At 32.8% G+C, this 24,999-nt stretch overlaps 1 protein-coding gene across 2 annotated transcripts in view; it reads left to right on the top strand.

Annotated features, from left to right (window-relative positions):
* The first annotated feature begins 475 nt into the window (after positions 1 to 475).
* The window catches only part of LOC125049341 (tyrosine-protein kinase Fer), a 34,982-nt gene continuing 10,458 nt past the window's right edge, over positions 476 to 24,999 (top strand). For both annotated transcript variants that reach the window (XM_047648511.1, XM_047648510.1), the window contains exons 1-3: positions 476 to 913; positions 1,391 to 1,581; positions 22,655 to 22,751. In XM_047648511.1, coding sequence (XP_047504467.1) covers positions 718 to 913; positions 1,391 to 1,581; positions 22,655 to 22,751 — 484 coding nt within the window. In that variant the 5' untranslated portion in view covers positions 476 to 717. The remainder of the gene's footprint in view (positions 914 to 1,390; positions 1,582 to 22,654; positions 22,752 to 24,999) is intronic.

The raw sequence follows: 24,999 nt of genomic DNA, 5'->3' as shown, positions 1-24,999 counted from the left end.
TACAAAATATTTTTTAAATAAGACGTACTTTCTAACATGAGACTATAGAAAATCAGTTGCAGTTTATTTATTTTTATAATTATGAAAAAACTTTGTTTATAAATATTAAAACATAAATAATATTAACTTCGTATTTTGAATAACCTTTTATCGATCCTTAAAAAAGGTTATCATCAAATTACTGATGCGGGATTTATGATCTTTTAATTCTTAAATACCATCAAAGAAAATTAAAATAAAAGCATCATCTGTGTTACATAATTTTCACTGAAACAAACATCTATTATACGGACTATGGAGTAAGAGTATGGAGTATATAATAAATTATTTATACGCATGTCGCATGGTGCAACTGACACTTGACTTGACAGAAGCTAGATTATTGACAGGCGTGTCATACTTAATATTCTCAGTGCCTAGAGTTCGAGTAATCTGAAGTCTGACCGTTCTAAACTCCGTAATTAATAACTAAAAAGTAGTCTGTGGCATTCACGCCGCGCACTCACATTGATTGGACGTGTCTTGTTTAATTTAACGTTTTTAAACGCGCAGCAACCGTGCTTTTATTTTTTTTTATTTTTACATACGACTATATTTTAAAGTTGTGGGACATAATAATAAAATATTAGCAGTGTTGATATTGGAAATGTGAATAGTGCTGTGTTTACATTGCCGTTACAATGTCGTGTTGGTGCATAGTGTAAAGTTTTGTTTACAATGGGTTATACGTCTAGTGGAACGGGGAGAGTCGCCCATGAGGCGTTGCTGGCCCGGCAGGATGCTGAGTTGCGTTTGATGGAGACCATGAAACGAAGCCTTCAAGCTAAAATGAAAAGCGATAGGGAGTATGCGCTCGCGCTGTCGGCCGCGGCGGCACAAGGACAAAAGATGGATAAATGCGAAGAACTGAACGGTAAGTATCGACAATAATTCCTAAACAGAGGCTTTGATGTTTACCCTTTTACTTGCCCCTAAAACAGCTTTCGGTCTGTTTTTCCAGCCATAGGCTTTTCTGTTTTTGCCTTTATTGGACACAGGCGAGACCTAGCTGTAACCACTAAACTACCGCGACTATTGTGGACTAAAAAATGCTGTCATTCTTTGACTTATAAGATAGGATTAATTTTCATTTAAAAGTTCCATTTAAATGTTGGCAGTGGTTTCTATTGCTATAGTGGAAGTTTCGAGCATAAAATCGGGCGAAATGAATGTAAAAAAAAACATCAGATGTATAAATTTAATTAAATGTACATACTAAAATTCACAAAGAAGTTATCCAATTTATTAGTACAATGTTTCTATAAGTGGTATAACTCGGCCCATCAATAAATATTATATAGATGTTTTTGTCAAAGTATTCACTTAACAAGATATAATTTTCATCAAACAGGATCCGTCATAGCGTCCGCTTGGCGCACCATGACTGAAGAATGGGAGAACACCAGCCGCATGATAAAGACAAACGCTGAAGCTCTCGAGTCCAAAGCTTTGGACCGCTTGAACACTTTAATGTCTGAAAGACGAAAGGCCCGTAAAGCATATCAAGAGGATCATACTAAAATATCATCGCAGTTTACACAGGTAGGTCATTGGTTATATCTCTGATGTTGTTTCACGGTGACCTGTAAAGAATGCACCAAATGTTATACGCTAGTATTGCTTAACGTTGATCGATATAGGACGTACAGAATTATTTTTGAAATAATAGGTGTTAAAAAAACCTGTTATTAATTTTACCGATAAAATTGTTTACGTCGGAGCTTTACATTTAAGTAATAATAGAGTTTTTAAATAATAAGTAAAAAGTATCTACAGTTTAATCAATACAAATAAGTAGGTAACAACAAATTGCCAAGAGTTTTTCTTATACAGTGTTTTATTACCGCCGTAACTTTTTACTGTGATTGCTTTACTAACAATACTAGTGAAATATTACTAGATTTTCATATCAGCGTATCCGATCACATTCGATTACGATTCTGACTCATTCTGACACTAGTTCACTTGGTCAACGCTAATCTATATGTATAAAACAAAATTGGTTACACCATTTGTAACTCCGGAACGGCTAGACCGATTTTTATATATTTTGTTGGATTGGTCTTTGTCCCAAATAGAAATTAGAATATCGGAAAACTTCACAAAATAAACTCGAATTGTAAACAACTTGTAATGTGCTTCGACATTTTCGCAACAATACAACAGGTATTCTGACATTTGCTTTAAGCTAATTTTTGAGTTTTGCTGAATTTAATTCATCTACTGTTGGCTGTACGAACCGGGTCAGCTATATATATATGAATACTATCATATAAAGTGTCAGTTCCCAAGACCACTTAAGCATTTGTCGCAAAAAACGCTAGTAGCTATCAATAACCAGTATTTGATGAAACGGCGATCCGTTGCCAACCTCATCTAGTTTCCATGTGCGTTCATCCGTTTCCTCTACGTCAAGTGCCTTACATAAATTAGGTCTTAAGTGTAAGAAAGAAGTGTGTCGATCCGGTTGACTGTTAACTTTTCCAATCTCAGCTTAGGTATGTCGGCCAATTCTATCGGTTTCAGTAAATTACTTGCGGTACTGTGAAGTGATGAATAGCGTCGCGTTGATAGCGATCAATGATTATATGCAGTTATATTATCGCTTTCTTGATTACAATATAAGATATCGCGCAGACAGCGTTTTAGTTCGTTTGGAGACGCGCCAATTTTTCCTCCGTTGTAAATAAACTTCACCCGCATGTTAGGCGCTATGTTCCAAGCCATCTGTTAATAATATGTAATTGTATTACTAGAACACGAAACTAGGATAGTGTTTTAAAAATAAACGGTTTTGTTCTCCTTTTCACGATTATAATACGTCGTAAGCAAACCTGATCTAAATTACGTCATCAATACTGATTTTTCATTATTGCCGTCTCAGTTCATTGTTTAGTTTGGAGGCAGGTCACTAACTTATTTTTAACGATGGTGAAACTAAGAACGAAGTGTCCTTTAGAAACTTGGAATCTCAAGCGTGTCAACAGTTTTAGAAAGTAATGTTCAAGGTAATGACTGACGACAATCGTGAATACTAGGGATAAATACGCATGACGAATATATTCTGTTGACATTTGAGTTCGATTCGAAATTAATAAAGCGTTATCCTCATTATGAAACAATATTGCAATCACCTATGAAAAGATACGCAAATTGTAAGCGATGTCAAAAAGGTTAAAGAGATATTTAAATGCCACTGAAATGAATCCGGTTACAATGTCAATTTATTCTCAGTTGGCTTCGATTAGGCCGGAAACGTTCTAAATACTGAACAAGTCGCTTATCGCAGTTGTCTAATAGAAATGATGAATCCTATGCGTGTGAACCTTGATAAAATCTCTTTAAAATAATACGAATTTCAATTTTTAAATTAAATTTCTGATGTCATTTTAAAACTGTACATAATTTGCCTATAATAGTCCTATTGGCGGGAAATACGCTCCTTAACCAAGCGCTGTTTCTCTAATTATAAAGCACATGGCAGTATTGGATCATGGCTCAGCTTACATAATAAAAGACTTAGCAATTTAGCTATGGTTATTAAGTTGGCAACTCGAGGGCGTATTGCAAATTAAGGCATAGGAATGTAACTTTAAAATTTGTGCTCAAAATAATTTCAATTGTTTATATAGAAATTTAAGATTCCGTTTCGTATAAAAGTTTATTGTTTATTAAGTTGACTTAGTCATTAGCATACCAAAACCTAATGCTTTTATAATAATTCTTGGGTGTCTTTGTCTGCGTGTGTTCCTTATCTGAGGAATTCCTTACTGATAGTATTATCTATTATGCAGGGTCAATGTTGTGTGTTTAAATATAACTATAGATTATGCTACCTAGATATTTCTTTTATTTTTATATGTATTGTTTGATACAAATTAGCGTTTCGTTCATTGTATGACATAATCGTTTGGAGTGCATTCTTAATACTTGACCTCTGCGAATTTGTTATGTTCCCACGGTGCAATTGGTACAGTTTCATTGTGTCCCTATAGTTCAGGTTTCACAATAGGCCATTTATATGGAGTGATTTCTATTTATAGGTCTCGTAAATAAGTATTGACAATCTTTGTAAGCGGTAATATGTTATAGGTAGTCGCATCATTATAATACTCGTTGACCTTACTATTTGAGTGTTTAGACACGTTAATTGTTATGTATCTAATAATGAATATTATGTAGTCATTAAGACGATTTTATTTTTTGTAGTATTTCAATCTTACTATTTAGATTTTTCTTAGTCTTTTCTGAGTTTTAGTAAATTTTGTCTTGATATAAATACTAAAAAACCTTTGTTGAATAAATTGCCAATATTTCTTAGTATAATTCGGAAGTTTTGCAAAGCTTGCTACGGTGAGCCAGATTATTGGCTTCGGTTCTACTACCTATTGTAATTTAAGATGCTTCTTTCGTCCCGTGTAAAATGACCCTTTGCTTCAACCGTGTTTGTTTTTTCTTGTTTTCTGTCTGGGTACCCGATTTGATTATCATATAGAGTAGTTATTAATTATCCCATTATGTACGGGTTGTTTGCAAAAAGGTTTTTAGTTTTTACAAAATGAAAACGATTAGGACTAATATTAATTTTATTAACCAGAAATGTGTCATATAAAAATTAATTGAATTATAATAAATTAGTAAAGTTTTATTAGCTATTGTTTTTTTAATTCATATTATAAACATATTTTAATTATTCATACATCCATTGCCTGGAATGATGTCGCTGATTTCGATAAGGCTGCTTGTTACGCAGCAAAAACGTTATATTATCTTGTTTGAGAGCGCTAAAAATAAATACTAAATTTTAACCTAACATTTGGCTGCTAACTTGTAGTCCAGTGGTATGTTTTCATCGATTTAAATTTAATTACCACAATAAAAGTATGAAATTCAAAATGGTAGTAAAATGACCATAAAATATCGATTAACGCCGAACAATAGCAATAATTAACCTTCTGAAGTCATAATTGGAATTAATTGCACTGGCTATGGGTGAGAAGAATTTGATCCTTTGCCAAAATGTAGTTGATATTTCGACATATAGTAATGAGATGGACTATGCAACTAGTTTAGCGACTTATAGAACTGTTAACACATATAATAATGTTTTATATATAGCTGCTAGTCTTATTATAAGATACATACTAGCTTGATGTAACGCAATATATTAATACGTTGATATCACCATTATATTAATAATTCTTGCAAGAATATGGCGTAGGTACATTAATACATATCTTTATTTGGTGAATAAATATATGAATCAGAAGTTTTGAAATACCATTTAAAAAGGATTTATAAGTTTCTATAAAGGCCGTCTTCAAAGTATTTTGAAAGTCAAAAATCATGTGTGTATCACGGCACTAGTTTAATTATTTGTGTTCTCTGTTATATCTAATGGCCGCCAAAATATATAACCAAAAAGGTTTAAAACACGTTTTAGAGTTGTACGTACCTATAAGTCTGTTTGGGTCTGGCTTACCGCCGAGTTTCTCGGAATTACATGTCGCATTACTCTAAATAGTTCGTTGCACCGTCTCAGTGGGTATATGCTCATATATGTAAATTAATATTTTGCGTCAACAAATACATAAAAAATCAACTTGATAGTTTTATTTGAAACCTCAAGTTCGAGTAAACATCATTTGAATATTCGTGTAGTATTTTTTTTATATAACTGAGGGCAAACGGGTATGCTCTTTTCTTGAAGGAAACTATTTCGAATTGGTTCGGAAATACTATATTGAGTAGCTGGTTCCACATGGTGGTGGTGCGCGAAAAAAACTGCCTTTACTCAGATGTGGAAGGACGGCCATCGAGGTGATACGGGTGGAATTTCATATCTCTCGTCCAATGATAAAACTCAGTTGCAAGCTATGTGAGTTTCTGAAATCACGACCTATACGAATATTTTACAAAAAAGTCGAAAGGTGTTAAAGTTTGTTTCGATACTTAGAAATGTGTCGTTCAATAACAAATTGAGTAATACGGATACAGTAATACTTAAATTTAAAACGTGACGTAATGGTCTAAATATTTTTTAATTTATGCTATTTTTACGTAAATAACGTATAGATTTTGTAACATCAGCGATTATAAGTGAAAAAATACATCAATTTATTGACATTGTTTATTCCTATTTATCCATTTTAATTATTATAAGTAGGTTAAGAATATTGTACTCTTTCGTTATTTACTTTGATTGTCTTTGGTAATATATAATTTATTTATCGATTTCTTGACTAAAGAAATATTTTAAATTTTTCAAACGTATGAATACGTTACAATGAACAACAATATATTAACTGCGATTATTCTCCTTATCTTGCGTAATACATAATCTATAATAATAATAATCTTAGTAACTTTTGCTGGGCCACAGCTCGGCTCCTACTACACTGTTTCATTTGAATACTTTCTATTAAATGGTCCTTGCTGTGGGGTAAGGTAAGGTTCAGAGTCGGGACTTAGGTAAATATGTTTCCCGTAAACTTAACCTCTTGGTAATAATATTATAGATTAAACTGGCATTCATTGCTTGGTGTTAAAAAATAGCTTGAAGTGCTTACAATTATTCGCTCACGACTTAAAAAACATTATAGTACGGAAATTCGCGAGTAAGCGATAAGTATATTACTTAGGTTACCTGAAAGCAAGTCTTATGGAATACAGTAACCGGAAACATCGATTTCTTTCCTTCATAATAAGAAGAACATCATGAGGTATTATGTCAATGGTTCTTACATAAAAAATGGCTTATTTACCTAAATTAATGTGGCATAACAATTATAATGTGAATTGTTTAGATAACGTAACATCGTGAGAAATAAAATGTAGGTTATTTTTATGATCTACAATAATTGTAGTGTTAGATATGCTTTTCGTTTACTGCTTCACGTATATGTGTATAATTTGTGTATGGTATTCCATGATGTACGTAAATAATACTTTCGAAAATCTTTAATACTCCATTGGTTGTTTAGTTTGTTGTTGTTTTAAATAAAAATACTCTGTATATGTATCCGATTTTCGCAGCAAAAATGTCGAACAATTAGACATACTAATAATTAGACTTACATTAAACTGCTAACAAATATCAATTTTTATTTCCAACACACACATATACAGTATTTACAATGTTCTTAACCTTCGCAGTAATATTAATAATATTTAAAAATTGATGAATAGAAAATTAAAATAAATTTAAAAAGTTTGGTCCCTGTGGCCGTGTTCCTTTAATGTTGGCAGCATTGCGCTGTATATTAATCTCTCATTTTTTTAACTAAATAGTTTGTTGACAGTCAATAAATAAATAACATTACGTCGTGGAGTTGTTATTGGTAATACATTATATATATTACTAGACATGTTAAAACAATGTCATAAGTGAACGTTTACATGAATAAAGTTTTATTTAAACGTTTTATGTATGGTAAGATTTTATTATAGTAAGACGTGCTTAGTGATAGCTTATTAGTTAATAACTCATCGTCATCGTTTTTACTTATATGTTTGTTTTTAAAGTTAGTTGTTGTTAAGTTAAAAACTCGAGACTCTAGAAAACTAGACAACAAACTCCTTATATATAAAGTCATCCTAAAGCCCATTTGGACATATGGCCTCTATGGCAGTGCAAGTGATAGTCCAACATAAATATACTTCAGCGACAACAGAACAAGTACCATTGCAAAAGTACCTTGGTACATAACCAACAACGAAGTTCAATAACACCTTCAACTCACCATAAAACAGTATGTGAGACGACTAAAACTTCACCATATTCTAGACCTAGAAGACCGGTAGTAGCTCTAGGCAGCAGACAAGTTGATGCTTTCAATGGGAAGCCACTCCACATGACAGCATCACAGAACAGTTTCGCTCATAGCCTTAGGGCTGATTGCAAAAAATCTTTTATGAATATAATATAAAACATATGAAAGAATATATAAAAACATATATATATTTTATGAATAATTCAAAGTTATATCCATATCCGTTTCGTAGCTAGAATGAATTAAAGATACGACTATTTAGCACATAGCACCCAACTCGAGCGCATCTCCTTAATTGATGTGTCAACTCAGGTCAATTGCCAATATCCTTTCTGATTCTTGGTGTCTAATTGTGTGTATGTACTTTGTTACGTATTAAAACTAGATTTTACTGAAATCACAAGATACTAGGAATATAGCTATCGAAATTACAGCCATAACTGAATCCATTTTATTGGTCGTAATGGATAAAATTATATGGGTAAGAGATGTCTTGATATCCACCCATCATATTCCCCTCAAATCTAGATTTTTTTATAGAACGGGGCAAACGGGCAGGAGGCTCACCTGATGTTAAGTGATACCGCCGCGCATGGAAACTCAATGCGAGATGGATCGCGACCCTGCCTTTTAAGAATCGGTACGCTCTTTTCTTAAAGGACCCTAAGTCGAATTGGTTCGATAATACTTCAGTAGGTAGCTGATTCCACAAAGTGGTGATGCGCAGCATCGGTAACGATTTTATCCAAAGAAAATTGGGTTGTCGTAGACGTAATTGGTGACGTGTCAGGCACAAACATCTATAATTAAAGCTTATCAATTGTGTAAGAAATAGATGATAATGATGTATCTCTGAAACTGATGAAGTTATTATTTCATAATGTATGATTTGTACTGTGGTTTGTCTATGGATTTAATATAAACTGGATCATAATACGGGTAAAGGAGGAAAATGTTGTTTTGTATATAAGCCAATTCTATGTATTTGTGGTTTTAAGAATACAATGCTTCATCCATTAGTCAGCCGGTGTTAATTTAAGTGGAATTAATTTGCTTACTGCGAGGTGTTTTTTTTCAACGGAAGGTGAAGGTTTCTCTAGTTCCTTAAATGCTAGCCTTGCTATAACAAGTTTTTGCCTAATAATTTCGTTTTTAGATTATAAAATTAAAATTGTTTTTTTGTATAGAGGTGGTGGTCTCCAGTTTATCCTTGTTTTTTAGTATTAGATGATCTTGAAACTATGTACCTACTTCATAAATTTAACTTTGAAGAACAAACTTGATTTGTATTTGTATTGTATTTTTCAATTTTCGATTCCGGTAAAAAGAAAGAATATTGAATATTTTCCCTTAAAGTAATTACTTATTTTATCTCTACCCATATGAAGCTAGAAAAATGTAAGTAATATATAAACATTTTCGCCGATCATTTTCAAGCTTTCCTTTAGTTCTTCTATCTTAACTAAGTATCAATACGAGTCGTTAATAATTCACAAAGTACCAAATTCATTATTCAATTGTCGTATGATAAAGCTTCCTGCTCTATTGGGGTTTGATTAAATTGTATTCTATAAATTCTCTAGAGTGAACTCAGGTAACTCGAAACGTATACAACAAAACTTAAAAGTTGACAGCGAAGATTCAACGTAATAAATTAATGAAAAGATAGAACGAAAAAACTTATTAGGGTTCGAATTTTAAAGAGGCGGCGTGTTTACTGGTATAGAAAAAGTGAGCTCTTCTATTTGCCTCTGACCTCAAGTTTGACAATGGCTTCTAAAATGAAATATGGCGGACGAGAAGATTAGTCTCTTATATTGTTAGTTTGGTGCGGCAGTTTGTCGTTTAAAACGCCTTTTTAATCACATGACGAAGGTATGTTTTCTTACGTACCTGTCATATTCGATAGAACTTTTCTATCAAATGATTTATTTGTTTGAGTTTTTATTGGTATACCGCTGGGGGATGAAAAAATCCAAAAGGAAATCGGTTTAATTAATGAATTAGTAAGCAATTCATCAATGTCAATTGTCATTGCATACAATGATCTACTTAAGCATGTTCCTAACAGATAAGAGGCTCGGTTGTGAAGTAACCGGTGTACCAGCTAACAATAGTTGCCGACGTTCTCAGAACCGGTCCTCGCTCCTGAGGGCAGCGTCCGCCGAATTTCGCGTCGACCACCCATGGGTCTGCATCTTAACGCCTATATTTTATTACTAGACTAGTGACCCGATGCCGTACGGGATTTATTAAATTTACCTACAGAATTACAAGTGCAATATCGTCACTGTTGAATGATAACCTCGTATGACCAGAGAACCAAACATTACAGCAAACGAAAAAAATTTAATTTCGTCAATGTTCGTTTAAATATTATCATGTGCTTTTGTCCAGTTTTGTATGGTAAAAATGACTTATTTATTAATAACATAAGTCCTTATTTCATTAGATTATATCAGTTAAATGACATAAGAGTCTAAGAATAAAAAATAAATGTTTTTTTGACACTACAGTGACGATATGTTGTTACGTTTATAAGTCAAATACTAATAAATAAATACGGTGGTTAAAAATGGGTTCTACTTGAAAGAGGTAGAGAATTGATTACTCCTGTTTTCTACCTATGGGAAACGCGGACCACCCGCTGTTGTCCCAACTACAATCGTAAAGTAACCCAACTTTTTGTATAGCCAATAATTCTCGCACTATAGATAAGATTTCACAGGTATAATTAACTAATCACTTCTCCAGATTAAAAATTAACATGTAAAATATTTTCTGACATAATACATAAATAAATTAGGGCGATAGACGGAGAACTAGATTGCCGTTGCCTCGCTGATGCCACATATAACGGAGATGACGCATCAACTAAAATATATTGGCAGTGATTATAAATACTCCAATTTAGATTTAATAATTTTAAAACTTTGCGTTAAACGGATTAAAACTAATAAATCCGGGTTAATGTAAAGTTTTATGACAGCACGATAATAACGGAACAGGTTGATGAAACATAAACCATCACGAATATGATACTGGTAACCAATGTCTGTGTTTAAGGCTCGATAAATCCCGAGGCAATACGCCCAGCGCTGACCACAGTTCATTGAGTAAACCTGTAGTTGCTGGCGCAGCCGTGTCATTGTGTGCGTCTGTGTGTACAACCTTTGTTCGTTGTTAACTTATTGAAGCTCGCCGGTCTCCGACGCTTCTATATCTAACAGTGGTTATTGTATACTTTATTGATTCTGTTGATTTTTTCTCACCAACTATCAGATCAGACGTATTGTTTATGGTTAAAATCATTACCACGTTCTACTTGACAACTAAATCGGTTTAGAACAAATTAATTACTGTACGAATATGTTACCAGCACAGAATTTACCTTAAGTCATTTTGTAGGAAAATGGTTTAATATCTATAGCTCTGAAACAAGTTTTCACCAGTAACAAGTTTCTAAGTCAATCGTCATCTTAGATGGCTATAGTACTATAAACTTATGGCCACTGGGCTGGTTTGGAGGGAAAGCTAACTTTCTGAATACCGATTGGTTAAAAGTAAAAGCAATATTTAAATTATATTATGCAAGATTAATACATAGAATTAAAATACGTCATTTAGTCGTCATTGTATTGTTAAAATTCACACTAAAATGCTGTTTACACATGGTAATAGTATAAACGTTTATATATAGAGTATAGAAACCGTAGATAACGTGTCAGAGGTAAATAACCTGACCTAGTTAATGTATACAACCTGCTGATTTAAGTGAAGTCAAGATAAGGTTAAATCATGCATTTTATACTAAGGTTTCATCAACACGAAATAACTACTTCTAGGAAATCGGATTGTTGTACTTGTAATTCTATTTTTGTAGATTTGGTTATGCAGTTCTTGCACCCTTTGTTTCTTAGTTTTTTCCTTACTGATGTTGTCTGGAAGAGATCAGGTCGCCCGTTGCATTCCTAATAATTAATGTTATTTGTTTTTATTTTAATGTAACGAATATAATACAAATAAATTAATATTATGTATATCAAAATCAAGTTCTAGGAAAAGGTCCGTCAAAGTATCCGATTTTAAAATTTAATCTAATTTTAACAATTGAACAGTTATTTTGTGATCTTTGTTTTGCACAAAAGCATTCCTTTTGTCCGATATTTAAAATCGAAAAAGTGACTATATGACCAGTAGACTTAAACACAATACAAATCGATGACAAAAGAACCTTAAAACACGATAAGAAAACATTCAACGTTTTTAAAATCGGTTACAGATAAGCGTAAGTTTGCTTAGCTGTTTAAATAGTTTGGTAGCAACACGCGACTATACCGAGAACTCGGCACTCTTCAGTATCTCTTTATTTACCATTATTATCTTCACGGATGTTTAATAATTATCTAATACGGTTTACGATGTGTTTTTAGCTTTAGATGTTATCGTGTGTACAGTGTATACACTATGTTGTTCATTCGAACGTACGTATGTAAATTCTGAATTTAGGAAACTCTAACATCCTATATGTTATTTACATACGAAAGTCATACTTAGGGTAAGATTCAGAAGCACGAACTATGACTCCCGTACTTTTTTTTTTAAAGGCAAACGCCAAACGGGCAGGCTCACCTGAAGATATCCGCACGTTGCCAGTAGTCTCGCAAGTGCGTTGCCGGCCTTTGAAATTTGACGATTTATGTAGTAAGAGAGTCAGACTTACTCACGAGTTATATAAATGTATACATTAAATATACTATATTTATTTTAACTAGACAGTAAAAAGCTCGATGTATATCCATACTCAAAGTCAAAACCAGTACAAAGCCAAGCTTCCAAGAACAATTAAAGACAGCTTTAGACCAACTAAACTCGTTCGATATTTAACAGCAACAGCAAAAACATAAACCTATAATTAATTAACGGCAATAACGGTTATTATCCTTGTAGCGCAAACATTGCAATTAATATGGCGACATGTGAATGTCCTGTATGATCTTACCTACAACTTGCAAGACAATGTAAAATCAGTTCTGTCCTGCTCTCTACATACTAAACAGTTAGGTGTATGAACCGCAAACGATGCACTGCATTCTTTAGTTTCACTTTAAATAGGATTTTATACCTTTGCTGCTATTATAATTTTTTTTTTAATTCTCTTCTATACGTTATGTGGAAGTGAGAATTGGCTGAAAAATGGAATAGTTCCCTAAAGAAATTTCTACACAAACAGTAAATTAATGAATAGTATTTTTTTAAATTAATTTATTATATATACATAATCTTAAAAAGAAAATAAGTTGGTGTGGTGGAAACACAAACTGTACACAGTTTTTCTGTCCACCAGGACGTCGAACATATTTAAATAACTAACTTATACTAAGACCAGTGACATATACACTATAATATTATAACCATTATATTGTTATATGTTCATACGATTATTTAAATATATTTCTAATTCCCTTATGTAGGCGTGATGCTTCTAATTGATACACCGCAGCGCCGTGGGATCGGAGCGCGCGCCGCTGGCGGTCTTTGTCGCTTCGCTCTGTGATACCCGAAGAGCCTTATTCCTTAAAATTTCTTAGAATTGTCGAGTGCATATTAAAGAAATATATTACATTACTTACTGGGAAGCGTTCGTAATTTTTAGTGTTAAGCAATTCAAAGTATTTTTCCAGCACTCTAAAAAAATCAGTAAAGGCGCCGGCAACTTTTGACCAAACATTAAGCTGAACGTTAATATTTTGTAAAACAAAAAACTTTGCGATTTAAGAGAGTGACGGGGCTTTTCTTACCAGTTCTTCTCGTCCATTCTACGCCCTTGATAGGAAAACAGCTGGCAGTTAATATAAATTTAGAAGCACCTAATTTTTAAATTTGTTTAAATTTTCTTTTTATTATTTTTTTATATTATTACTATGTGGGTTAAGAAAATTGTAAATACTGTATATTTGATTGTTATGTTTAGGTTTTTTTAACAATATTTTACAAAAAACCAAGGAAAAATATATTTATACTAGGCACTACCTGATCCGGCAAACGTCGTTTTGCCATGTTTATCATTTATAATAAAAAATAGGGGTTGATCGTAGAGGGGTGAAAATTAGGGGTCGTGTGTATTTTTTAATGCTGTATCATAAAAAAATTAAGAAAAAAAAAATTAGGGGTGTTGTCCGATTCTCAGACATACCCAATATGCACACAATTTCATGAGAATTGGTCGAGCCGTTTCGGAGGAGTTTAGCGACACGAGAATTTTATATATTAGATTAGTTAGGAAATATTTGTTGTAAAAGGAAACAAATCTTGTCTCTTGGCAATACTTTTTAACTGATCAGCCTCTCCATTTAAAAGTTGTTTTCCTTCCTATGAATTTCGATAAAATCTGCTCCACTTCATCCGATATATCAAAATAGAAGGGCCATATGAGACTGTTGAGCAAGAACCAGTTCACATGTACTGCCCAACCTTAAGAGCAATTAAATGTACCCACTAATGTGTATGACGATGTTAAGAGGCCATGTAAGGCTTTTTATGCACGGTGCTTCCATTCCATACGTGACAGCTTCGACAAGTTTGATAAAGTATTGAACGCTGTCGTGTGCATTTAAAAGAAACAGGGATGCGTCAGGCGAAAACAAATATTATTAACATTTATAAGTACAATTCAAATACTGATTACTGAGAAGTTAACTGAGTAACGGAGACGCTAGTCATTTTCCAGCAGTGCTGGCTGCGTGCGACTCTCAATCCAGAGGTCGTAGTTTCGAACCCCGGCTCTGCACCAATGGACTTTCTGTTTGCGCATTTAACACTCGCTCATACGGTGAAGGAAAACATCGTGAGGATAGGAGATCAGAGAAAAGCGTTACTGGAATTCGCTACTGAATTATTATTAGTAAGTCATTTAACTGACAATTTTATTGCGAAATACAGTTTCAGCTGATTACTTGTTTTCTTACTAGACTTTAATAATCTCTGACCATACAGGGGAACAAGATAATGAGTCGATGAAAGCTATCGTATATATGTCTATATCTGAGCAAAGTTCAAAAGGTTCTATACATATTTTTTCGATTGAGGTTCTATTATCTATATTAACTGTCATGGTTTAATTTAAATTATACAAACCAAAGATTTATATGTTATTTAAGCTCTTCGATTAAAGTTCTCTTAAACAGTCAGCCCTATTTTGATTTATGGTCAATACTGGCAGAAATAAAAAAACCATTGGGCAGAATATAATTTTACTACCCATAATATTATTACACGGTCTGGCTTGTAAAGAGCGATGTTATCTTTGATGCTACAGATAACGCAGCTTATACAAATCGTAAATCACGCACTAATAAACTAATTATAGTTCTCAATGACGGAATTTCTTACATCATGTCATTTCTGAGCAAATTTACCTCACGTCATATACTGTTTTATCTTCTTCATCTTATACGCTTAGAATTCTACAAGGTGTTTGTGCAATCATAGATTCCAAAGCAAATCTTCCATTTGGATCCCTCTGTGAGAAAACCACTTATCATACTTTTAGACATCTAAGTGTAAATATTTAAATATAAACTCGACAAATAAATATTTCAATTTCAAAATGAGTAACAAAAGCCTAATCTTAACGTTTATGTACATAATATATAAGTTAATGATAGTATATAGATGGAGGAATACATACAGTGTACCTACCCTGTAAGTATTCCGGTGGAGCCAATCCAAGTATTGGATACAATATGTCCTCAGATGCTAGTTGTATAGGTAAATGGTTGGAGGGACTTTCAGATTAGCCCTTTAAGCGATAAAGCGCTGTAGCCTTCCGCTGTTCTACCGCATGGAGTATGTAAGCCCTAAGAGGCAAAGTAAACAGCAGTAAATTATACAGTTGTCAACGTCACGCTCAGCACGTGTGGTGAAAGCCAGGTGTTCAGACCACACCTTTACTTTCCTGTTCATTCACACGTACCTTACCATCATACAAATCATGGTGAAAACAGTCGTCGAATCTTCCTGGTTTAGGTAATTCATTTGAAGAGCGTGTATTATTATTCTTTAAGTCCAATTAAATTAAAGATTGAAGTTTTTATTTGTCATCAGCTTACGTTGTAGCTAAAATTTTTTGGTTTCCTTCATAATTGATGTTTGGTCTTTGATTTACGCGCATTTTTAACATATTTACATAACTTGATCTATCGACTTTCGGGTGCTTTTCAGCGAACATGTCAGCATTGACTGCCAACATAACAGATGATTTTTTGATGTTATGATTATAGTCTATTGAAATGTTTCTACGAGTATATTAACGCTATTGTCGCGAGGTCAGTATTAGCTATATCGAGCTTAATTTTTTTTGCGGATACAATTGTTTTTGTGTTATCTGGGGTTTTACATTTAATCGAATCTCTGGAGCTGAAGAGTTCAGCACCATCTTCCTTATTGAAATTGAAGAATTTTGAATTTGGATTAGTCATGCGTATACGCATGTTATGCGCATAAGTTTATTTAAATATTAGATAATATGACACTGTTCACCGTGAGAAAGTTGAGACACATTTCTTATCTTGATTCCTGAATGTCTGGAACGCCAATGACGTCACTCGCTCCAGGGTGTATCCCAGCACTTCATTGAACACATTCCAAATTACCTTATGACTCATAAGTTCAATTAAAATGTTACTAGCGAGACATGTACTTATCAGCATTCTTCGTGACGCATTTTCCTTGTATCGAATTGGTTTGGCTGCAGTTTTAACGTTGAAAATTGATTATGCGTAATTCTTACATAAATTTGAATTGACATGATAATAGCATTCTGCATCACTATTGTTTTTAGACTTACCTTAAATATTAAATAAATAATCAGTGGCGTTTTAACCTTTTTAGGTCTGGGCCTCAGATTTCTGTATCTGTTTCATGATCATTTGTCAATCTAATAGGCAAGTAGGTGATCAGCCTCCTGTGCTTGGCACACGCCGTCGAGTTTTTGGGTATAAGGCAAGCCGATTTCCTCACGATTTTTCCTTCACCGTTCGAGCGATTGTTAAATGCGCACATAGAAAGAAAGTCCATTGGTACACAGCCGGGGACGATCCTACAACCTCAGGGATGAGGCCCAACACTTTACTTTAAATATTTCCCCATCTTATATAGGGATTAATACTTTTTTTTAAATGACGTTTGTGTACTGTACTGATTTTCACGTCAGATATTACAACTTTTAGATAGGGTTATTGAGAATCTCGGAAATTGTGTTGGTTTGTGAACGAAGCGAGAAAATTTATATAATCTGTTAAGGTCTACTGAATTAATATTTATTATATTTGTTTATAATAGAATTATTAAAAATTGATAAATATAAACTTTAAACAAATTTAAAAAGTTTGTTAGATGTGGCAGTGTACATTTAATGCTGGCAGCATTTCTTCGCTGTATTGCGATACTTATTCGTTGAGTGAGGAAAGCACCAGCTCTGGGGTTACCGGAAGTATCTACCAGCCGCCAACTTAAATTAAATAGCGGCTGTGCACTTGTACCCTACGGCCAAAGAGTCCAAAGGGAACAAAACCAAAGTTGGAGGAAAGACTCTTATATTTGAGCCGTTTATTATTTTCCGCCTGCTCTGAGTCCGCTTTATTTTTTATAAAGCTTTTAATCTGAGCCTACAAAGGCGAATAATTAAAATCTTAATTTCTTAAAGTTAATTTGATGGCACATTTCTTTATTTGTCTTATAAGATACTAGCGACCCGCCCCGGCTTCGCACGGGTGCAATGCTGATACTAAATACACTATAGAAAAACTGTGCGGCCGGCCGGTACCACCGCAAACGCTACGTCCCGCAATTTTTTAATCTGTAATATCTTCGAAAATATTCACTTAAATCATACGGTGTAAAGGGCCATATAGATCTATATTAAATGAACAATGTATTCAAGGTATTTAATTGGTTAAGGATTAATGCTGTATTGGTTAAAATCGCTTCGAAAATTAACCATTATTTGTCGTAAAAAGTAAATGACAAAAAAAAGTTATTGTGGGTTATCCATAAGAGATAGACATATGCCATCGCGGACTTTTCTGTAGACGTTTTCAATGTGTACAATACTTAGTACATTATTTTGATAAAACTCGTAGGGTTCAGCCTGCGTTTGCAATGTAAGCGGAAAAAATGTAATTATTTACGACATCACATTAGAAACCTCAAAAATAACAGTACTTCTCCACTATTTAATGGATGTTATTATACATATAAACCTTCCTCTTGCATCACTCTATCTATTAAAAAAAACCGCATCAAAATCCGTTGTGTAGTTTCAAAGATTTAAGCATACAAAGGGAAATAGGGACAGAGAAAGCGACTTTGTTTTATACTATGTAGTGAAGATATCTTCTGGGAGATAATTTACAGGACGATTTGGATAACGACAAATACATAATTAAGAAATATATGCCCTGAATTTATTTTTCTAATTCTTTAGACCTAATCTTTAACTCCTTCCTTCGTCGACATTGGTGACCTACATACTTCCATAGTTGATCTGCGCGGGCGCATCGATCCGATTACATGATCGCTTCGAGTCATTCATGAGTGACATCATTTCAAATATTATTGGATATTATGAAAATTATAAATGAGAATCGGATTAATAATTATGTGTTTAAAATAAAATTCTACTTTAACTTAACAATAACTTTTTTAAATTATTAAAATAATACCGAGCGGACCCAACAGACGTCCCGTAAAGACGTCTAAAATACAAAAATCATCTAAACGTCAATCTAAACCAATTATCTAATCCACTTTAACATACACAAAAATTCATCAAAATCGGTCCAGCCGTTTCGGAGGTTAATTACAAACTTAAAGGATTTATATATATATTTGTTATCATATCATTGGTTTATTACCATATTAGGTTTTTCTTCCAACAAAAAGGTAAAAAAAAACATTGGTTTATGAAACGCGGACTAAAAATAGGATCATTTTGGTTATGTTTACTATAAACATAGTAACAAACCCATTAGTTCGTTAAAAGGGCGTTTGAATATTTAAGATAAAATTGTACTTTACTATTCGTACTTGAAAACTAAGAGTTAGGACTAAACGATGATATTATATTCTATTACTCACTTAAAAACGTGTATCGTATGGTGAAGAACTTAGCGCGAACTTATAGTACCGTATGTCAAGATCTCATATTTTTAATAAGGCTTATTAAAAAAGATTTGAGTATGCTGTTCTATTCTTCGGTTAAAAATTGAATACATTTATAATATTGAAATATTTTTAAGACAACGGGAATAAACATCTGTCGAAGTAGACATGGGGAGAAATTGGCTGTGCCAAAAATCAATCTGGAACAGTTTAGGAAAAACACCTTTTGTGTGGCAAGCAAGGTTTACAATGATTTACCAAAAGAATTAAAAGATCTTCCGACTAGAATTTTAAAAAATCAACTTCGTGTATTACTTTTGAAAAAAAATTATTATCCAATAAATGATTATTTGCGAGAGACACTGTACAATATAAATTAAATAACGTATGATATGATATGTACGATACAAATAATATAAGTATGTAAAATTACTTTAAATACAAGTTTGCGCGCCATTGTATGTGGCAGAATATGCGAACTTACGATTGTACTACCTTACACATTTTTGTACCACATTCTTGCAATAAATAAATTATTATTATTCTTATAAACAATATAATACGAAAATAACAGACGTGGGAACTCTCTCAAAAAAGTTGAAGTGAAAATGGGCCGGTCACATTGACCGCGATGACAGGGTAAAAAAGTACCTGCCTTACTTAGAATGACACAGTGGGGAGAAAACAAGAGAGGACGCCCACCAGAAAGCTGGGAATATGAAATAAAAGAGATAGCGGGGAAAAATTGGAAAGTATCGAAGATTTAAATTTCAAAAATTCTTTATTTTGTTTCACAAAAATTTATAGTGCTACATATCCAGTGCACATTATAATCCAGTGTACATTATTATCCAGTGTACATTATAATCCAGTGTACATTATAATCCAGTGTACATTATGATCGAAGATTAGTGACAAGTGTAAATATTTGGAAGAGCCCTTCACTCCGTCGCTGGTCATGTACTAATGTTAAATTACAATACTAAAATAAAGTTAATTTGTGTTAGTATTGTATTTTTACCTTTTATAGTACTCTTCTATTTTTTTTTCTTTATATTATGTCAAGATCTAATTAATTTTTGACAAAGGCAAGTTAGACTGTAAGACACACTAACTGTTAAAATCCCCAAATGAATTGCTTTATCTCAAAGATAACGAAATATACCAATGTTACGTTAGAATAACAAAAGAAAGAATCTATTGTTGGGGAATGCAACCGTTAGGAAAGCAGGTCGAGAGATGTTAAACGTGCCAAAAAATTTGTAATTTGTTGCTTCATTTGATACGGTGACACCTGCTACGGTTGAACAGTACCTATATATTTTCACTTTTAATAATTTTAACACTTTCTTTCTTACCTTTTTAATAAAAAATAAGAACACCCTATTGTACCATTCTTACTTTTAGCAGTCTGTAATTTTAGATGTTTTCTGAACCTCTAGACCAGATTACATCATAGATTCAGATATGGCTTTAGCCTACTTTCTCTTGTTGTTATTATATTAGTTATCATTCATATTTTATCTGTTTACAATAGGTCGTTTATATAATCTGTGTCTTTAAAAATTCTAATTAAACGTTCATAAATTCAAGAAGGCGATAAACTCTAGGCAAAACTACTGCCGTAAAAAATAAAAATCTCTTGGCAAGATGGCGCCGCAACAGTGACTGATGTTTAAAATATAATTTTAATTATGAATTTTATGATAAATTTATCATTATACGCTTTTTAAAAACCATGTTTAATACAGATTACTCTCAATAACACTTTATTTGTATACTGTCAAATAGCCCTTTGCGTAACAACTACTACGTCAGGTGAATTATTGTTTGGTGACAAAGCTAACTATGCATTGTTAAATTTCACGTCTAACGAAAAGCAGTAAGATTGAAGGAGTTATACTTAGTGGTAAACCACGAAGCTGGAAGAAATAATATATGACGCTTTATGCTCATACTTTGTGCTATAAAAGTTTATGGACCTCGGCGGCTCGTTCAATTGAATTCCGTGAAAAATTTACTTTACACCTTTACTTTATTAAAGGCTGTTTAAATTTGAATTGTTTTCGTTGTTATAAATGTTCGTATTCAGTTTCATGTTGTTTGTGGCTTTGTCTGCGTAGAAATAGGATTAATTGTAGAGATTTATAATTAGAATATCTTGCTTCTGATTCGTAAACTTGAAAAGTGCTTAAAATCTTATGTCAATTATATGGCACTTTGGAAATAAATGATCAATTCAACGAATCGCCCATTAAATTTTATTAAGTGCAAGATTTTTATTTTAAAGTTATTATAAATATATATAATTACTACTATTGTAAAAAGTAGCATAAATTATTATTATGGATGTAAACAGTTTATAAAAAAAATTGTATGTACCTATATAAATATTAACTTTGTTATGAAGAGCTGGGAACACTGGTATTTCGTCATTGAAAGGGTTCCCAAATCTTACACATTGTAATGCATATCTACTTATATGTAATGAATAAACTCACTGTTTTTCTTATTATTGAAAATAGTACTGGTGATCCATTGAAATTCGTAAAAATTTCTTACTAACCCACACTTAAATGAAACTAGTACTTATTTGCCTAACAATAGGTTCTATATATGCATATTAATTTAAAAATAATACGTGATCTGATGCCATTCACCCACACGAGACGTGATATTTTCTATCACTTTCTTATATTGTCAATGTAATCGTTAGCTCAACATTGACATGACAATCGCGTACTAACCGATGCCGTGTTAGAAATGATAATGGGTTTATAAATTACATTGTTTCAAGTAATAATTAGTAGAAACATTAATTATTAATTAATTACAACAAAATTCTACAACGTTAGGACAGTTTTATAATTTCAATTTCTGATTTTCGCGAATATAAAACACTATATTGGAAATATTAAGAGCAGTGTTAGCCTAGTGGCTACGGCGTGGGACTCTCATCACTGAGGTCGTAGGTTCGATCCCCGGCTGTATCCCGGACTTTCTTTCTATGCATTTAACATTTAACATTCGCTCGAACGGTGAAGGAAAACATCGTGAGGAAACCGGCTTGCCTTAGACCCAAAAAGTCAACGGCGTGTGTCAGGCACAGGAAGCTGATCACTTACTTGCCTATTAGATTGACAAATGATCATGAAACAGATAAAGAAATCTGAGGCCCAGACTTCAAAAGGTTGTAGAGACACTGATTTATTTTTATTGTAAATATTAAGTGTATGAAATATCGTAATCTCTTCGGGAGTGTTTATTTAGTACAGAAATTTGCTTATGCATTTATTCATCCGTCAATCAATATTGACACACCCTTCTCCCCTTGCTTGGGTTCTACTGAAGCATTTTTATAAATAATAAACATTACACCATCATTTTTTTTAAATATATTTTTTAAGTAATAACAAATTTCACAACAAGAAAATTATTTACGTGAATTTAAAACACGCCATTTATTTTTGTTAAATTAAATTGAACAATGGAATTATCTTACCTAAATAGTAAATGATATAATATAATAGTTATTTAAGGTTAAACATTAATTACTTTAGATAAGAAATTACAATTCGAGGCTCGAAAGAAATCGACGTAACTCATATCTATGTTACGAATAATGACTTTTGACAGATTGATTAAATTCATTGTATACTAATGAAGTTTTTTGTCCACAGCTAAGCGAAGAAGTACAACGGAAACAGAGTGAATATCAAAAGTGTCTTGAATCATACAAACAGATGCGTGCTAAGTTTGAAGAGAATTATCTTAAATGTACGTATTTATATAGCATTAAATAATGTAATATTTTTAAGCAATTCCATCCTTTCCATCTCGACGTCTGGCGTTCAACAGCACTATGCTTTTTAAGGCTCTTTCTGCCGACTCTTTGTGGATACCAGCTGCTAGTAGAGGTATTTCCAAACCGATACGACTTAAGGGCCTTCAAGAAAAGAGTATACCCTGAAAGGTTGGGAACGAGTGTGTTGGCTAGGCGTTGTAGGTGTCCTTGGGAGACGGTTATCGCTTTATTCAAAGTGACACCGACTGCTCGTTTGCCCAATTAGCAGAGCGATGTGGTGGATTCACTGGTCGTGGGTTCTGCACCTATAGATTGGTGTCTTAGGCCATCATAAACATGATTGCTTCTATGGTGGAGTACCCTCCTTTTTATAAAAACTAAATCAAGTCTTATTTCATGCAAATGTCAAATTATGTTTACGCTGTAAATAAAAGACTACTTTAGTTAAAACAGTACAATTAGATAATTTTTTTATGAAGAGTACTCCCACTCCAACGCCGGTGTTCTGTTACTTCCAAACTTCAAACGTTTATGTATGCAATAAGCAATTTAATTGCAGATTATAAAGGGTAACATATGTACAGATAAGAATAGGTATAAGGTTAGGTCGGTGGATTAAAACTTCGGCACAGCTAAACAATATTCACTATTCAGTAGTAATCACAGCCTAACCTAGTTCCCCACTATCGGTGGATGTGGGGCGTCATGTTAACAAATGACAATGTTCACTCATGTTTAAGAAACGTTCAATTTAATTTAACCCCAGTACCAAGATTGTTTAATTTAACGCGGAACTTGGATAATTCACAGAATTTTCCATTGATGAATTGAAAAACAGTTTAAACAAGGTGCATCCTACGCAGTTGCTATTGTAGCTATGAACTTTGTAAATGTTTACGTCTATAAACTAGTCAATGCGTGTTGGTTGGCTGAAATATAATATCTGCGTGTTATTCAGCGTAGACTAAACTTTATAAAGCGCGTAGTTTTTTATGACCTGATCGTCACAAAATTTATATTATAGCCCGAATCATTTTATTAAACCCTGCTACGTACGTGGATGTTGTTCTGAGACTAACAAGTACAACATATTGTGCAAATGTTGTATAGGTAATAAAAGGATCTCGTGACTAAATTACGAACTAAATATACATATTCTAACAAACCCATATAACAAAAAGTTCTTACTGTCTTCGTAGGCATCGTATTTTAATTCAACTTATTTATAAACATTATCAAATTAGTTAACCTATGTAGTATGTAACCATGGTTACATGTGTGGGCGTGATACAGGACAGTTTCGTTTCAAAATTAGTAAAAATAATCGCTTTATATTTCGAAAAATTAGCTATTAAACGTGCTCAACATTAATCAACAAACATATATTTCAAATTGAATTTCCTTGTTCATGTTTTAATACCAGCATCTTTTCGAGATTACTCTGTATTTAGCAGAGGCGGTCATTACATTAACTCGTGATAGCAGCCACCTACCAATTTTACGGCGCCATTTTGCAATGCCAGCTATGTACACTTGTACTATCTCAATGCAAATATTTCCTGTAAGGCTAATGTATTGATTTATTGGGATCTTCAATACGCATATGTTGCATATAAATAGCAAACAATTGGTACTCAGAGTTCGATTAAGGCTTAAGACGTTGAACATTTATATAATTTTGTAGATTGAAACATTTTTTTGTTTAAGTTAATCTACTGTTATATTTATTATTACACATAGTCGTTCACTCTGTAGTGGAATTTATGATTTTCTTATATTTCGAGGATGTTCTGTGTCCTTATAGCTTAGATAAGGTTTTTACGATAAAATAGGTTATTTTAAAATGTTGTTGTAATATTGTAGGTATAGTCATAGTTGTAGAAAAGTGACGGATCTGACAAATAGTAAACTTTACAAGGCAGCCATTTCAAAATAATATAATCATGTTAGTTTTCGTCATAAATATTTTAATTCATATTCTGTTATTATGAAAATTGGCATACAAGCAAAAAAAGGGTTTGTTTTGAAAAAAAAAAAAAAATAATAACATTTAATTACACAGTTTTCTAGAAGAATCACATGTTTCTATCAGATCTGTCACTTTAGCATATGATTAATTTGAAATTTAAAACACATGGATTTTTTTAAATGTAGCCGTAATATCTAGTCAATATATATATATACTACATATATGATATAAAAATAAGTCGGGTTTTTTTC

This window comes from Pieris napi, chromosome 5, assembly GCF_905475465.1.
Source record: "Pieris napi chromosome 5, ilPieNapi1.2, whole genome shotgun sequence".
Lineage (NCBI taxonomy): Eukaryota > Metazoa > Arthropoda > Insecta > Lepidoptera > Pieridae > Pieris > Pieris napi.
The sequence above is the reverse complement of the archived record's forward strand: the minus strand, read 5'-3'. Positions and strand labels throughout refer to the sequence as shown.